Here is an 18,289-nt window from a genome sequence, read left to right on the forward strand (position 1 = left end):
CTAAAGTAGTACAGGAGTTTTGCTATTTGGGGAACAAAATAACTGATGATGGTCGAAGTAGAGAGGATATAAAATGTAGACTGGCAATGGCAAGGAAAGTGTTTCTGAAGAAGAAAAATTTGTTAACATCGAGTATAAATTTAAGTGTCAGGAAGTCGTTTCTGAAAGTATTTGTATGGAGTGTATCCATGTATGGAAGTGAAACATGGACGATAACTAGTACGGACAAGAAGAGATTAGAAACTTTCGAAATGTGGTGCTACAGAAGAATGCTGAAGATTAGATGGGTAGATCACGTAACTAATGAGGAGGTATTGAATAGAATTGGGGAGAAGAGGAGTTTGTGGCACAACTTGACTAGAAGAAGGGATCGGTTGGTAGGGCATATTCTGAGGCATCAAGGGATCACAGATTTAGCATTGGAGGGCAGCGTGGAGGGTAAAAATTGTAGAGGGAGACCAAGAGATGAATACTCTAAGCAGATTCAGAAGGATGTAGGCTGCAGTAGGTACTGGGAGATGAAGCTTGCACAGGATAGAGTAGCATGGAGAGCTGCATCAAACCAGTCTCAGGACTGAAGAACAGAACAACAACCTGTAGTATCAGCAAACCAAGGACAGCATCACAACCCATCAGATATACCAAAAAGCAGTGAAATATTTTTCTGCTCCGAGTTGCTACACAGCTGATCTGCATGAGCACGCTATGTGGATCAAAATTTCTTAATTAAGTCTTTGGGGAAGGTAGGTTGATACATGTTTATGAATACATCAAATGTGCAAACTATTATTAATAAACATTGACCCACCTACCTACTCAAATTATTTAATTAAAAAAAACACTGATCCACTTTGTGTGTTCCCACAGATCAATTGTGTAATCATTTTGCCACCAAATTTGATACTTCTTTGTGTCCCTGCAATTAATCCATGACACACACACTGACAGATGACCTCACCGCGCAGACCAAAATCACTTTTATCAGTCCACTTTAAAGCACTTGCTGCCATAACATAATATTTTTCTCAAAACTCACTAAAAAAAGGAAACAGAAAATAAGCCAATGGTTTCAATTTGGGTGCTATAAATACATTGTCTCTCTTCTCACCTCTTATTGTTATGTCAAATACTTATCCCACTGGCTACACGAATTTACTTGTTGCCAAACTAAGATCAGTACATAAGCCCAGCTGTGTTTTACTAACAGTCTAAAGACTCGTTCTCAGCAGTGCCAGTTACTGGAAATCTGGTAGGCTACTAAAAGTCAACATGGCAACTTTTTGAACCCTTTGTCTGTACTGTGGAGTTAATAGATATTAATATTTGAAACTCTCAGGAAAAGTATAAAATTATGAGGCAGAATTGCTGGCCAGCAAAATTCCTAGTACCAATACACAAAGTCCAAGAGAGAGAACTTTTGGAACTACAAGTTTCTCACTCTGAGAGGGAAGGACAAAATAGGGCTGAGCATTCACAAGATCACACAGCAATCAGATTTTTTGTAATATTTATATTTATAGAACATGAAGTTCAGAACTCAAATTTCGGTCACCAAAAGCAGTTTAAAAGAACTTGCAAAAATCGATGTTGAAGTTTTACAACCCTGTTGTAGACACTAACATAAAACTGACTTTCTATGAGCGATGTGGGTGGCTCTGTGGTACAGTGCTTGCCTGCCATGTTGTGGGCTTGGGCTCAATACTTAGCAGATGTAACTTATTAAGTAACGTCCTTTTATAAAACAGATTAATCAAAATGTTTTAGGCCTAATTAAAAGGAAAACTTTTTTTTCCATCTTTACATATTGTACACTTCATGGAAATACCACAGAATATGCATCTTTGTTTAAAAATCTGAATCAAACCCAGGCCCCCAAAGTGGCAGGCCAGCGTTATGACTAAGCCACAGCACTTAGCAGAAGATCAATCCTGCATTAGTGTATTAAAGAATGGTAAGAAAACTTCAAATTATATTTTCTTCAGAATTTCTGAGAGTTGCAGCCAATCTATTGATATTTGAGTCCTGAACTTCATCTACCACAAATATAGAAAAGTTCAAAAATCCAGACACCTTGTGGTCTCCTTGTTAGGCACCAGCATGAGAGGGTCCCTCCTCTAGAGAGGATAAGTGGAGACAAAGATCTCTCAAAGGAAGTAACTGATAGCTGCAAAAGTATGGATGCCCAATGTATACTTGCCTTAACAACAGTACCAAGAACTTTAGCCAGCAGTTTTGTCTCAAAATTCTATAGTTTTTCCAAGTAAACTTTCAGGAAAAGGACTATTAAGATATTTGTATAGTCAAATTAAGGTGGGGGGAAGGTTTTTTAACTTACCAAGTGGCAGCAGATTTAACCCCACACAAGCCGGCAAACCCAAGCTTTAGAAACCGTGGTCACTTTTTCTAATCTTTTACATTGCTAACATTTCATTGTTAATTTCTTTCATTCTATTGTATCACATCTCAGAGTTCCCCACATCTCCTGCAAGTGAAATTTATGACTGTATTGAGGACCTTTTGTTACGGTGGATGTAGAATGCTACCTTGGATGGAGAGCCATTGGCAGATGGAGTAGCAGCTACAGGTGTGCCCCACGAAGTGTGTTGGGACCCTCACTGTTCATGTTGTATATTAATGACCCAGCAGACAATGTTAATAGTAATCTCAGATTTTTTTCAGAATGATATATGTATCTGTAATGAAGTACTATCTGAATCTTGATAAAATTTCAAAGAAGTACATAGATTGGCAACTTGCCTTCAGTGTTCAGAAATGCAAAATTGTGCACCTGACAAAAGGGAAAAAATGTAGTATCCTATTAACTATAACATCAATGAGTCACAATTGAAACTGCTAGCCCTACAAACAGATGGGTATGGCACTTTGTAGGGATATGAAATGGAATGACCACATAAGCTGTCATAGGTAAAGCACATGATAGACTTCAGTTTATTAGTAGAATACTGGGAAAGTGTAAGCAGTCTACAAAGGAAACTGGGGTCGACAGAAGTGTCTGATCCCACGCGTCGGCTTTGACCCGTGACGTAAGGGTGTTGTCGTGTGTGACGTCATGACGGCGCGGAGTTTGGTTTGAGTGTGGCTGTCTCCAGTTCTGTTTTATCTTATTTTATTTACTTTTCTGATCTGTTCGTTCTATCTCGTGAGATTTTTTTTTTTTAATTTAAAAACACTTATTACTTATTTTAATGATCTGTTTCCTCCAATTTCTGTTTTAGTTTATTATATTTATCTTTCTGATCTGTTCGTTCTATCCCGTGAGATTTTTTTTTTTTAAAGACAAAAAACACTAATCAGCTACTGAAGCATCTTCTATGGGTTGCAGAGGTTACGACCCCTGGGGAGGTGGGTGGGTATTCATGCATGGCTGTCTTCACTTACACGTTGTAGCTACGCAAGGCGTCTATATTTGTTTATATTTAGTTTGCCCCCCCCCCCCCCACCCAAAACACCCCATTTCCCGCGCTTGTCCCGTTAGTGTCATTAGGCTTCTTGTGGAAAGTGTGTGTGTTTGTTTTTGTTTCGGCCATATTTGTGATGTCATGGGTCAAAGCAGACGGGCGGGATCGGACGCTTCCATATTTCCGGAAACTGCTTACAAATTACTCATGCTATCAGTTCTAGGATACTGATCAAGCGTGTGCGACCCATGCCAAATAGGATTAACAGGGGACATTGAATGTAGACAGAGAAAAAGCAGAACAAATGGTCACAGGTTTGTCTGATATGTGGGAGAATGTCACAGACGTTGAAGGAACTGAACTGGAAGCCTCTTGAAGACATAGTGAACTGCCCAGAGACAATCTGTTAAAAGTTTCAAGAACTGGGTTTAAAAGATGACTCTGGGGACATACAACAGCCTCCTACGTATCTATCACATAGGGATCATAAGGATAAATTAGAACAATTACTGCATGCACGGAGGCATTCAAACCATCATTCTCCATTGCTTCATATGTGAATGGAATGCAAAAAATCCCTAGTAACTAGTACAATGGGACACCCCCTCTACCATGCACTCCACAGTGGTTAGCAGAGCATAGATACAGATGTCGTATTTTGGAGATGTGCTGAGAAAGCCACAATATTTCTTTCCATGAACTATTTGGGAACGGGGTGAACGGGATATAACTGGTACATTATGTACGCTTCATCACTGTGTTACGACTTGTACACGAGAGAAGTGTAACTAACCTTTCTTAATGGCATAACTAACTACACAAATTCAGAGCAATGTGCTAAGATTCCTTACTACTAATAAAACATAGATTGAAGAAAATGACAACTTATAAATTAATTAGCAAATCACCTGACTCTTAAATAACATTTTTTTAATCCATACTGATGCAATTTTGGAACACTTCAGTATTTTTGCGGATCTATGTTCAATAAGCTGGAAATGGCGCACAAGGAATTATTATAATTAGACAATTATTATGAGCTATTACCAGTAGAAAACTATGTAAACAATGTAAGACTGACAGACATGGTAGGGCAGCTGAGCAATGAAACACTAAGAATATTGTTTTCAAAAGTTTTTAAGTTGGATACAAACGGGTACTAGCCTACAGTTAATTTCACATTTGTTGCCCTGCCTCTGCAATGGCATAAGAACGGTCTCTCAGCGACATAACCACAACTGCAAAGTGCATGAATGACTTGCCAAAATACTTACGTCCCAAATAGCGAATGAAATAGCTCCTTGTGCCGGAAATCTCCCGAATTTGCAAGACCTCTCCCAGAGCTGAAACAACAGAATATGTTATGAGTGAAGTGGGCGGCTTCAGTGCATGGATATTATGACGCCAAGCGCCTGCAAATAAAATACTTACCGCATTCATCAGTGTCCATACGAATGCGCAACCGACAGCCTTCACTCACTGGGATCTAGAAAATAGAGTAGAATCTTTCACAAATACTTCACAGTAGTTGCCAAATGTCTATGCATTGTAATAGCACATTATATACGAAACACAAAGAAGTGTAATCGGAGAATTAAAAGGCAGCACAGTATCAGCGTCGTAATTTCTACAAAATATTACGCCATCTGTAAACGATTACCAGCAGAAATGTGATACTGAAGCTTACGCAGATTATTTACATCCAGATAGAAAAACGATCATCAGACCTAATCTTAAATAACATGAAACCCATTATTTACCCTTCCATTCTCTGAGGAAAGTAATGATACCCGAATAAGGGCTTGTACAATAAGTTACAAATTCAGTTATATTTTATGGTCTTGTGAAAACAAGACAATGCTACTCCCATATAAAAATTTAAAACTGGTTGTTTCTCATTCTTGGTGTCTTTTAAATATACCTGCGTATCACATCCACATGCCCTTTCTGCGTTACCTCCCCCTTCCATCACGATGAGTCTGTCATAAATCAAATGTGCGACATTGCTTCCATACAGAAAAAAATGTCATCTCAACGAATTAGTTCGCTAGACGTAAACTAGAAAAAGGAAAAAGATCTTCCTCGGTCCTAAAATCAAGCATCCCCAGTTAAGGCACGTCTGCTTCAACGCCAACACACACCGCACTTCGAAATGATGTTACGCACCGGCTCAGAACGATGCGAGCGCTATCGGTGGCCCCAAGAGGAACCATCAAAGGTTCGATGGCTCAATGTATTGCACTATTTATTTGATATCGCTGTTAACTCGACTAGTATTACCCTACCTTTCGGTATACGTATACAATTCTCAAAGATCAAGTTCCTTTATTGCAGCTGTTCCAGGGTTACTATGTTTTTGTATTAATGGTCTACATTACTCGATTTGAATTTCGCGGCGTACGTACAGTTCCTTGGCGGTCATATTTAGCTATTTGAAGTGGAAGCTCAATCGTCATCTGCTTGGATTTTTAATTACTTCTGCCCTTTGTCTCGTTTCTTTGATCCGTTAAACAACTGTTCAGATTTTGTCTGTGATTGTTGCCTTTCGAGTAAGTAAGTCTCTCGCATCGTTTAACGCTAGATAATTTCGAAAAAGACAGCAGAAAGAAACACAAAAATGTAGTAGGCCTATGCAATAAAACGTAAACGAAATAGTCTGAGGTTGATGTACGTATAGGGAAAATGCCATAGTAAGAGTCAACATCTCATAACTATGAGCCTATCATTTTTTCCACGTGAAAGTACGGGACATCTCAAAAGCAAATGGCATTGTATAATTAACGTTGTATACAGGAGACCGTCAAATAAATATTGTTAAGCAACTTTTTTAGCCTCAGTAAATATATCACGCTACTGCAGTTATACTTGCAGTGACAATAAGAAGATACGGCGACAAGCAGGAGCATCCCCGAGGATTGATTGGTAGCCAATAAGGTTAGCACGAAAATTCCGCCTTTTTTGAGTGAAAGATCCCAAATTTGATTCTATCAAGTACATGCGCATTTCAGCATTTGCAAAACTGTTACAGAAGAGACTATATTTAAAATCAAGTGGCAAATTAAGACTAAAATGCATAGAGAATATTCGGGACATTATTTGCTGCACGGAAGTGAATAAATATGTGTTCACTGAGAACGTCTACTGAATATATTCAAAGAAATCGAAGATACGCGTGTTAAGAGATCAGTCAAGAGAATTGATTTGGAATACCGAAAGCCTAGCCAGTTGTTACCTAAAATGCAAGTAGTAGTGTTGCCAAAGGTCCTTGAGACACTCTGGCTAGAAAACCTTCCGGATTATATAAGCAATATTTTAATTGTTAGTGAAGAGGGACTTCAAAAAGTGGCTATAATTGCTGGTAGACCAGTAGGAATGAATCCCTGTAACGAATTCTCTGCCATCTATGTAACCAACAGGATGGTCTGATAACAATAAGTGACATAATGACAGGCTAGAGAGACAAATAGCTGCACAGTCAATTGGTTATCGAGGCAGGTCTCACTAAGGAAGCCTCGATCTCCTACGTAATAATAGCCGCAGCAAATCGCGAAATCAATACTGAATACAGTCTCAAAGGCAAGAACTGTTATTATCTAGAATTGCCATACGTACGTGGGACCTCGTCGGGACACTGAGAGATGAGGGTGTAGAAATGAAGTAAAAAATTTATTTAACATAATCACTTTTTATCTAGAACACAAATATATCGTACTTGTTGCGGCAGAAATAGTTGGTAAACCATATTTTTCGTAAGATTTCACCTTTTTAACAAATATTTTTTCCCTTTTACGTTTTTATAAAACTGCATGCAAGGCAGCTTGTAGCTAAACTGGCACAGTCCCTGGCAGCCGAATTCTTTCATTAGTCCACTGGGCGAAATTACCCTTTCCATAGTGGCGCTGTGCGCGGGAATAGAAAAGAAATACTCGCATAATTTTGGCAGTTCCATTTGCATTCACGGTATTCAATTTTCTTAAGGAAATAAAGCTACCTGTCTTCCACGGAGTGTATAGAATTCCAGTCTTGCGAATCTTGAAACGCCTTTCCGTTATATACAATGGTTCAAATGGCTCTGAACACTATGGGACTCAACATCTTAGTCCCCTAGAACTTCGAACTACTACTACTTAAACCTAACTAACCTAAAGACGTCACACACATCCATGCCCGTGGCAGGATTCGAACCTGCGACCGTAGCAGTCGCGCGGTTCCGGACTGAAGCGCCTTGAACCGCTCGGTCACCAAGGCCGGCTCGTTATATACAATCCTGAAACAGTTGTCGGCAGAAATCTTCACACCATTTTTAGCCAGGTATATAATAATGTTTTCAATCATCACCCAATCTGAGGTTTCAGATAGCATCTTCCAATCAAATATTTTATATTTATTAAAAGGAATAGTCCATTTCTCAAAGTAATCAAATGCGTGATATAGAAAGCCATTGTCTCTTCCTCAGATTTCGAAATGAAATTAATTATTTCTTGATTAGGGTTCTCTTTCTTTAATTTACTCACATTCATCTTGGTTTTGCATGTCAATAAAAACTGGCAGTTTTCCTTTCATTCTGACGTCTTTGAGTGAAGATTAATATATTTCTTATTTTAGTTATCGAGACTCTATTCTTCCCCACGGTTTTTATATTTTTTCCACACAGAGTCAAGTTTGACTGCAGAAACATGGAGTGTCACTGATCGGACTACTGAAAAATGTAAAATTAGTTTATGTGGCCTGTCTTCGAAGTCAAAAAATTGTGTTAATGGAATCCAAAGCTTAAGAATTTTCTCAGCTGCGGGCATTAACGACAGAAATTTTGGTTTTTTGAGAGACAGAAGAGCCTAATGATTGATATCAACGTATAAGCCCTATTATTTCAGGTCCTGGCTGTAAATCGCCTTGCGGCGACTTCTGGAATCAGGATACATTGCAGCATTCAGTTTTACGGTACTGTCAAGAAAACTGAACGATTGATTATGCTTGACAACGTTATAAGCTGTTGTTAGTTCTGCAGCACCAACTAGCAATTCTTCCGGGGTATCATCTTTAATCTTGAATGTAGAAATAGTCTTTGATGTCGATGCTACCACGAATCTGTTTGTATGATTCTTCGTAGAAATGTGATGCCTCACATTTGCCTTACCTCCGTGAGTTACTGAGATGAAACAGCTAATCTCACACAACGCTTCTGATCCGTACGTCCTTTCTTGACAAAAGACCACTCTTTTGTGTAATCGTCCGAAAAGTAACACTTTCCTTTACCATCCTTAGGCTTTCTCGTATACTATGATAAGATGAGTTTATTTCATGGTAAACAGCCGACAACAACACTTTAATCGTCGAAGTATATGTCATAATATACTTCATGCCCTATATATCCCCCTATATATCCGCAGTAAACACTTCAAACATTAAACATTACTAACTTGTATTCGTTGTTGGTAGAACTACACGATTCTTCTTCTTCTTCTTTCCCCCCCTCCCCCCCCCCCCCCCCCGCGAGGGGGCGGGCTGGCAGCAGCTTAATATGCCGCTCTTCAGAGAGAATAAATAATAAAAACAGGCGATAAAATCGGAGACTTAAAGAGTAACATGGCGAAAAGAAATCATGGAACTTAAAACAAAGAGCAGAGGGATGATGACGCTAAGAAAATACGTACAAAGCAGACAGGTAAAACAATAGACAGACAATTAAAAAAAACACGGCGACAGTCTGGTTTCTGTTCGCAAAAGACATAAAATTCACACCCAGCGACAGCATGGTTTCTGTTCGCAACACGAGAAAGACGAACAACACTGAACAGTCACTGGAACACTGCACTAAAAAGTTGGCAAATGTGACATACCACAGCCGAGAGCAGGTGGGGGGAAACTGGACAGATGATGGGAATGTAAAAAAGGGGGGGAGCCGGGAAAGGAGCTGATGGAGGATGAGGACCCATAAGAGGGGTGGGGGGCGCTGGGCAGACGCGACAGGGAGTGGGGTAGGCAGAGGAGGGGAATACAAAAGGACGCGGGGGGGGGGGGGGAGAAGGGAGGTAGGGAGAGGTTTAGTGGGGAGAAAACAGGACGGAAGGGGGGAAGAGGGAGCCCAGGGAAAGGACAGAGGAAAGGAGGGGAGTGAGGATCAGAGTTGATAGGAGGGATAAATGGAGGGAGAGAGGGCATCATCCGGGAGGGGGAGTTGATGGAAGCCACCTCGGGAAAGGAGATGTAGGGTGTAGAGATGGAGGGTAAGGGGGACACAACGGTGAAGACGTGGCAGGGGGCGGGGATGGGAGAGGAGAGGAGCAACCAGGGGGTGAGGGGGTTTAAGACGGCGGGAGGTGTAGAGGATGCGGATATGTTCGAGGAATAGGAGCAGATGGGGGAAAGGAATGAGATCATAGAGGATCCGCGTGGGGGACGGGAGGCGTATACGGAAGGCGAGGCGGAGTGCATGATGCTCAAGGATCTGGAGGGACTTATAGAATTTGGGGGGGGGGGTATGATTCTTCCGCACGGCCCTGCTTAAATAATTCCAGCCCCTACTACTGGAGAAGTCAGGTGTTTTCTCGAGTGATGGCGCTCGATCTGGGAATGCGCTTTCATCGTTGATACAGGATACGCAACATGCAACCCCATCTGCCAGACGACCTTGTTAGCGTATGCTTGTTGACGGAAATAAACTGAGGCTGCATTTACATGTTGCGCTAACAGATGGCGTTATTTCAATACTATGAGCCAAACTCGTAAAAGTATTTTGCAAAATCGGGACAAAACTGGGTCTTGTCGGGACGAGTCTTGACGGTCGCGATATATCGGGGCAGGTGGCAACCCTAGTTACTACCACTGTCGCCTTGGACAGCACTGCAAATCTGAAAAACGCATGACGCCATAAATGGTCCGAACAGGAAAACGCAACACAGCAGCTGAAGTAGCGGCAAGGTCGGCTCCCACGGCAATTGCCGCAAAATTTGCCTATTTGTTACTGACAAAAAGAAGGTACTGCAATTTTTTATTGACAGTGGGGTTGACATTTCTGCAATTCCAACAAACTCAAAGGTCAATGTTGAATCTCCATATAAAGCGTATGCTGCTAATTCCTACATTCTTAATCCAACTTTGTACCATCGATTTGGGGCTACGGCGTCAATTTCAGTGACCATTTATCATTGCGAAAATCGACAAAGCTATACAGAGAGCCGGTTTTTTTGAGTAAATTACAGTTACTAATAGATGTACATAATAAGAAATTAATAGATGATGTAATCAAGCACAGTTATGAAGTCAAAGTTATGTCAGTCTCAGAGAAAAATTTTTTAAGTACTGGTACTATGAGACAAAATACAAAATTTACAGAGCCGTTGTTGCAGTATCCAGATTTAGCTAAACCTAATTTGGTACCAAGAAAAAGTAAACATTTTATCAAACACTACAGGTCCATCGAAGGCCCACCTTTGTTTTCTAGGGCAAAAAAGTTGGATCAAAAGCGCATGGGAGTGGCGAAACAAGAGTTTAAATTCATGTTCGATTATGGCATCATTAGTCCATCTAAATCTGCCTGGGCTAGTCCTCTCCATATGGCACCTAAGAAGAATGGCTCGATACACCCATGTGGAGATTCCAGACAGTTAAATGAAAGAACAGTACCTCTAATAGAAGATTTTCACGGTATTCCTATCTGTTTAGGGCTTACTATCAAATACCGAATTATTGGAGAGGATTAGCACAAAACAGTTACACTGAAGCGCCAAAGAAACTGGTATAGGCATGTGTATTCAAATACAGAGATGTTTAAACAGACAGAATACAGCGCTGCGGTCGGCAACATCTACATAAGACAAGTGCCTGGCATAGTTGTTAGATCAGTTACTGCTGCTGCAATTGCAGGTTATGAGTATTTAAGTGAGTTAGAACGTGGTGTTATAGTCGACAAAGGAGCGATAGGACACAGCATGATGAAGTGGGGATTTTCCCATATGGCCATTTCACGAGTGCACCGTAAATATCATGAATCCGGTAAAACATCAAATCTCCAACATTGTTGCGACTGGAAAAAGACACTGCAAGAATGGAACAATGACAACTGAAGAGAATCATTCAACATGACAGAAATGCAAGTCTTCCGCAAACTGATGCAGATTTCAACGCAGGGCTATCAACAAGTGTTGGTGTGTGAACGATTCTACAAAACGTCATTATGAGCTGAAGACCCACCCGTATACCCTTAATGACGGCACAAAACAAAGCTTTATACCTCACCTGGGCCCATCAACACCAGTATTGCACTGGAAACATGTTGCCTAGTCAGACAAGTGTTGTTTCAAATTGTATTGTTGGATGTGTAGGGGTATAGAGGCAGCATCATGAATCCATGGATCCTGCATGTTAGCAGGGGGCTGTTCACACTGGTGGAGTCTCTGTAATGGTGTGGGGCATGTGCAGTTGGAGTGATATGGTACTCCTGATATGTCTAGATACAACTCTCATAGGTGTCACATAGCCTACGTAAGCATTTTGTCTGATCATCTGCATCCATTCACGTTCATTGTGCATTTTGACGGACTTGGGGAATTCCAGCAGGACAATGCGACACCCCACACATCCAGAATTGCTACAGAGTGGCTGCAGGAACACTCTTCAGAGATTAAACAGTTCCGCTGGTCACCAAACTACCGAGACATTAACATTATTGAGCATATCTGAGATGTCTTGCAATGTGCTATTCAGAAGAGATCTCTATCCCTTCGTTCTCTTACGGATTTATGGACAGCCCAGCACGATTCCCATGCTACATCGTGTTGCGGCACCCCACATGATATTAGGCAGGTGTACCAGTTTCTTTGGCTCTTCAGTTTATAATCACATCATTAGGATTGTATGAATTTAATATAATGTATTTTGACCTGTGGACTTTACCTTCAACAATCCAGCTATTCATTAATGAGGTTTTGTTTGGACTAGATTTTGTATTTCCTTGCTACAATGACATTTTAATCGCCTCATCCAGTATTGAAGAAGACCGAGGGCACATCAAACTAGTCTTAAAGTGATTGTCTAATTATGGACTTTAATCAACACCTCAAAATCAACCTTGGGAGTAAATGAAATATAATTCATAGGTGGCTTTTACTAGCTCCGAGTTGCCTCTAGCACTATGCACAGATGCTTCAGATGTTGCTGTTGGTTCTGTACTTCAGCAACAGGAAAAAGGAAACTAAAAACCGATTGCATGATATTCACAGAAACTGAGTCAACAGCAAAAGGTTGACAGTACCTATGATCAATAATTGTTGGGAATTTACCTCTCTGTAAAAAAGTTTAAGCATTTGCCAGAACAAGGAGACTTCATAATCTTTGTTGACCATAAGCCATTCACATTTGCTTTTAGACAAAGGTATGAAATGGCATCTCCTCAACAGATTAGACAGCTGCAATACATTTCACAGTTATTGACTGACATTCATCATGTCAGTGGCCATGAAAGTATTGTTACAGATGCCCGATCCAAGACTGATGAAGTAACAATAATGGACTGTGATGAAATCATTGAGCTCCAGCTGCAGGATCAAGAATTGCAGCAACTCCAAACAGGAAACAATTTCTTAAACTTCAAGTCATATCAACTTCCACCATACATTCCTCAAGCTTTACAATATCAAATATTTCTCTATTTTTGTGGTTTAGCTCGTACTGGGAAAAAAACTACAGTGAAACTTCGAACTAATAGAGTTATTCGGTTAAACATAGAAAAACAATGTTTGACAAAGGATTATATCCTGTGTTGTCTGCCAGAAGACCAAGATCACTGACCACACAAGATCACAACTTAAAAAATTTGTAGAACTTTATGAATGTTTCAGTTTGGTACACATTGGCGTCATCGGACCTTTGCCTCCTCATAATGGCATGACTTACTGCTTGACTTGTATTGATCCTTGCACATAGTGGATGGAAGTCATACCACTCAAAGATATCAAAGTAGCAAAACCCCTCTACCAGCACTGGATTGTAAGATTCAGTGTTCCATTACAGGTGATTAACAACCAAGGTACACAGTTTAGATTGCAGTTGTTTAATAATATGGGCACAGTATGTGGAATGAAAATTGTATACACAACATTGCACCATCCTCAGTGCAATGGCAAGATTGAGCGATTACACAGAACTCTGAAGTCTGCAATCAAGACCCATAACATTTCTAACTGTACAGAAACTCTGTTTACTGTTCTACTGAGGTTTGGCACTGTAGCACAAGAGGCAGCACTGTAGCACAGATAGTATATAGAAAGACTGTAACACTTCCTGGTGAATTTTGTGAAGAGCCAACTACAAAGACTTACCCTGATTTGTCTGCATCTTATTTGCAAAAGCAAATGTTACAACTGAAACCTAGAAGACCTACATATAGCACATCAAGATCGGTATTTGTCCCACAGGACCTGCAGGCATGTTCTTATGTCTTTCTGAGAAGTGATAGGACTAGAAAACCATTAGAACCTACATATGATTGGCCTTCCCCTGTCATAGTAAGTCATGAAAAATATTTCACCATAAAGAGGAAATGCAAACACATAAATGAGTCAGTGGACAGACTTAAACCAGCCTTTCTTGCAAGAAAAAAGAGAATCAGAAAAATATCTTCCAAACTGTTCCAAGCGCATTCAATCACAACATTCTCCCGAGGAGCCATCTCCAAATACTACAGTATTGAAGTCAGAAAGAACTACAAGGTTTTCACCTTGATTCTTGCAGCAAGTTATCTCTGTAGAGAATTAATGAACTATCACATCACATACTATAAACAGTTTCTTATATATATATATATATATATATATATATATATATATATATATATATATATATATATATATATATATATCTAAAAAGAAAGATGATGAGACTTACCAAACAAAAGCGCTGGCAGGTCGATAGACACACAAACAAACACAAATATACACACAAAATTCAAGCTTTCGCAACAAACTGTTGCCTCATCAGGAAAGAGGGAAGGAGAGGGAAAGACGAAAGGATGTGGGTTTTAAGGGAGAGGGTAAGGAGTCTTTCCCTCTCCTTCCCTCTTTCCTGATGAGGCAACAGTTTGTTGCGAAAGCTTGAATTTTGTGTGTATATTTGTGTTTGTGTGTCTATCGACCTGCCAGCGCTTTTGTTTGGTAAGTCTCATCATCTTTCTTTTTAGATATATTTTTTCCACGTGGAATGTTTCCCTCTGTTATATATATATATATATATATATATATATATATATATATATATATATATATATATATATATATAGTTATAACAGAGGGAAACATTCCACGTAGGAAAAATATATCTAAAAACAAAGATGATGTGACTTACCAAATGAAAGTGCTGGCAGGTCGACAGACCTACAGGAGGTCTGTCGACCTGCCAGCACTTTCATTTGGTAAGTCACATCATCTTTGTTTATATATATATATATATATATATATATATATATATTTTGTCATTTTAATATGCTTTATATTTGTTTTGTTTTAATGCTGTGTTGCCCTTTTGTAGGAAATCATCTTCACCACCATGTATTAATTCATAACTTAATTACTGGTGTCGGAGTAGTGTAGGGATCACAGTGATTCTGTGAGAAATTTTGGAAAAGCTATTGTTTGTAATAACAGGAAAAATAGTTGAGAGTTCACTGCTTTTCATTATAATCTGAAATGTCTTTGATTTTTATAAAAGCTCTGTGTGATCCGTTTTGGAAAAACAGTAGGCCTAAGTGACATGTAATTAGCTTTGTATGTTGGAAACTATTAAATAAATATTGTTAAGCAACACTTTATTTTTATCTCCAGTAAATGTATCATGCTACAGCAGTTATAAATTCCTTTAACACAGATTTAACCTTAAAACTCACCAAATTATTTTCTTTCCTGTATTTTATCTTTGTTATGGGTATTTCGTGACAAGATTTAGTCTCTACAAGTGAGGCATTCTGCTTTCTGTGTCTTGAATGTGTTGTTTCAAAAAGATTGATCCAACAATGAGCAAACCAAAACCATAATTCAGAGTTATTATTGTTGAAAACTGGTTGCAGAGATCAAGGACAAGCTGATTCATATAGGAAAAGAGCAGGATATGATTTCAAAATTCTTTCAAGAGCAGGAAACAAGGTAAAGGCTCCTATTTGTGGTTTTCATTCCACAAAAGACAGTTTAGCTACAGGATCTAAAATATGTGTGTTACATTTTAAATCACGTTGGATATACATTACTAAGAATTTCACATCATTGACCAATTCTTAAACTTTTGTTATTTATTTTCAATATTGTTCATTTTTGATTGGAGGGGATATAAGAAAGTTCATGGCTACAGCTTTTTTTTTTTTTTTTTTTTTTTTTTTTTTTTTTTGTACATTAACGTTTGAGTGTATCTAAGTCATTTCAGCATCAACTCAGATGTTGGTATGTGGCAATTATCCACCCCTATCATATATGAGCCACCCTCTTTGTTACATCTCACATCATCAACAGTTTGCCTTGCATATTTATACTAAGTCCAAGACTTTCTTCAACTATCCCTTCAGCTACGATTTCCAGCCGTGTGTATCATAATATGTTGATCAGCATGCAGCAACATCAAAAGTTGTCAATGCAGTTACACTGCAGACAATGTACTATGACACCATTTACACACACTTATAATATTGTATCCCAATATAGGGATACACTGCACGTACACATATTCAAAGATTGTTGGAACAAATCTAATCATATCAAATCCTTCTTATCACATAGTATGCTTTATACAATTGTGGGATTTCAGTTGGGTTGTAGCCCAATGAAACACACTCATTTTGGTAAGGCTCGGTATATTTCATACAGACGTCCACATTACAAGAAGTCGTACGGTGAACTCAGCAAGCAAGACGGCTTGGGCCGTTAGGTGAACAGAGTCAAAGAACTTGCGATGGCGGAGATATGTCGCTCGTACTTGTCGACACCACACAGCCCCCCCACAAGCCGCAGTGTGGAGCATGGTTTGAGCACAGTGGAAGGGGGGCTTGTCCGGCGGTGAGGGAGGGAGACGGCAGTGATCGGCTGGCAGCATTCGAACAGGGGGGACAGTCCCTCCCCACACTGCTCCGTCTTCATGTGCAGGCTGATAACTTATCCCCCCACACCACCTATAGGAGTTCCATGTTGACCTCCCAGCGTGGCACCTGCTGCAATAACCTCCGGAGATGGACATCCCCATCACATAACTGCCATCTTCCTCACCACCTTCATTGTGGGACAAACCCCCCCCCTCCTTCCACAGTGCTAAAACTGTGCCCTACACGGCGGGGGGGGGGGGGGGCTGTGTGGCGTCGACAAGTACGGGCGATAATTCTCTGCCATTGCAAGCTCTTTGACTCTAGACCTAATGGCCCATGACATCTTGCTCGTTCAGTTGGCTCTACGACTTGTTGTAATGTGTAAAGTGGACATCTGTAATGAAATATACCAAGTCTTACAGAAGTGTGTGTGTTTCCTTGGGCTACAACCTAACTGAAATCCCACACAATCACAGGCTGTGACATAGGTGACAAACTATATACAAACTAATAAGATTAATCTAATGTCATAATACTATAGTGTCACTTCTTCAAACAGGCGCTGTTTCACTTGGTTACCTTAAAAAAAACTATGGTTTAAGACCTGTAGTACTACTTATTTACAATGTAGGTAAAGATAGATTGCTACTTACCGTAAAGATGACATGCTAAGTTGCACACGTCTTTCTGCACCAGTTTATCCCTTTCCCTGCCTAAAACCCAGTCTCACATCCTATTTCTTAAATGATACCTAAACCATAGAATCCTCACCCCCTCCCCTCCCTCCCCAGTGGTCTGCAATTTAATACATCATCTTTATGGTAAGAAGCAATCTATCTTTTCCTACATTGTTGATATTCCGACCTGAAGTGTCCATTGTAATACTTATTTAGACAGATTACACGTTTATTATTCAAGAAATCTTATACACTGTATTTACTTTCAGGTATTTCCCCAAGTCTCCTTCAATGTCTCTTAGCTTTGGTTCACATTTCCCATTAATCCCCACCGCGGTTCAGATGGTGGTTTTTGTAGTCTTAAGGCTTTCTGCAGATTAGGTTTTTACTACACCTTATGACTGAAACAAAATCTACAGCTATATCTACATGACTACTCTGCAATTCACAGTTAAATGCCTGGCAGATGATTCATCGAAACACCTTCAAGGCATTCCTCTGCTGTTCCACTCTAACAGCATGTGGGAAAAACAAACTCTTAAATATTTTTGTGCGGGATCTAATTTCTTTTATTTTATTACATCTACATCTATCTCTGCAAACTACAGTGAAGTGCTTGGCAGAGTGCATGTCCCATTGTAACAGTTATTAGGGTTTCTTCCCATTCCATTCGCATATGGCATGCGACAAGAATGATTATTTGAATGCCTCTGGCTGTGCAGTAATTATTCTAATCGTATCCTCACGATCTCTATGTGAGTGATACATAGGGAAATGTAATATTCCTAGAGTCATCATTTAAAGCTGTTTCTTGAAATTTTGTTGACAAACTTTCTCGGGATGGTTTACGTCTATCTTAAAGAACCTTCCGGTTCAGTTCCTTCAGTATCTCTGTGACACTTTTCGACAGATTAAACAAACCTGTGACTGTTTGTGCTGCTCTTCCCTGTATACTTTCAGTGTCCCCTGTTAGACTTACTTTGTACAAGTCTCACACACTTGAACAATATTCTAGAACAGGTCATACAAATGATTTGTAAGCAATCTCCTTTGTTGACTGATTGCACTTCTCCAGTATTCTACCAATAAACTGAAGTCTACAACCTGCTTTACCCACGATTGAACCTATGTGATCA

The 18,289-nt window shown here is 39.7% G+C and overlaps 1 protein-coding gene across 4 annotated transcripts in view; it reads right to left on the reverse strand.

Moving 5' to 3' along the window:
- The window catches only part of LOC126210515 (histone acetyltransferase KAT5-like), a 148,972-nt gene extending 143,402 nt beyond the window's left edge, over window positions 1-5,570 (reverse strand). For all 4 annotated transcript variants that reach the window (XM_049939762.1, XM_049939759.1, XM_049939761.1 and 1 more), the window contains exons 1-3: window positions 5,341-5,570; window positions 4,851-4,905; window positions 4,694-4,762 (exon numbers count right to left, since the gene is read on the reverse strand). In XM_049939762.1, the coding sequence (XP_049795719.1) occupies window positions 4,694-4,762; window positions 4,851-4,905; window positions 5,341-5,388 (172 nt within the window). In that variant the 5' untranslated portion in view covers window positions 5,389-5,570. The remainder of the gene's footprint in view (window positions 1-4,693; window positions 4,763-4,850; window positions 4,906-5,340) is intronic.
- Window positions 5,571-18,289: the final 12,719 nt, after the last annotated feature.

Source organism: Schistocerca nitens, chromosome 10, assembly GCF_023898315.1.
Source record: "Schistocerca nitens isolate TAMUIC-IGC-003100 chromosome 10, iqSchNite1.1, whole genome shotgun sequence".
Taxonomy (NCBI): domain Eukaryota; kingdom Metazoa; phylum Arthropoda; class Insecta; order Orthoptera; family Acrididae; genus Schistocerca; species Schistocerca nitens.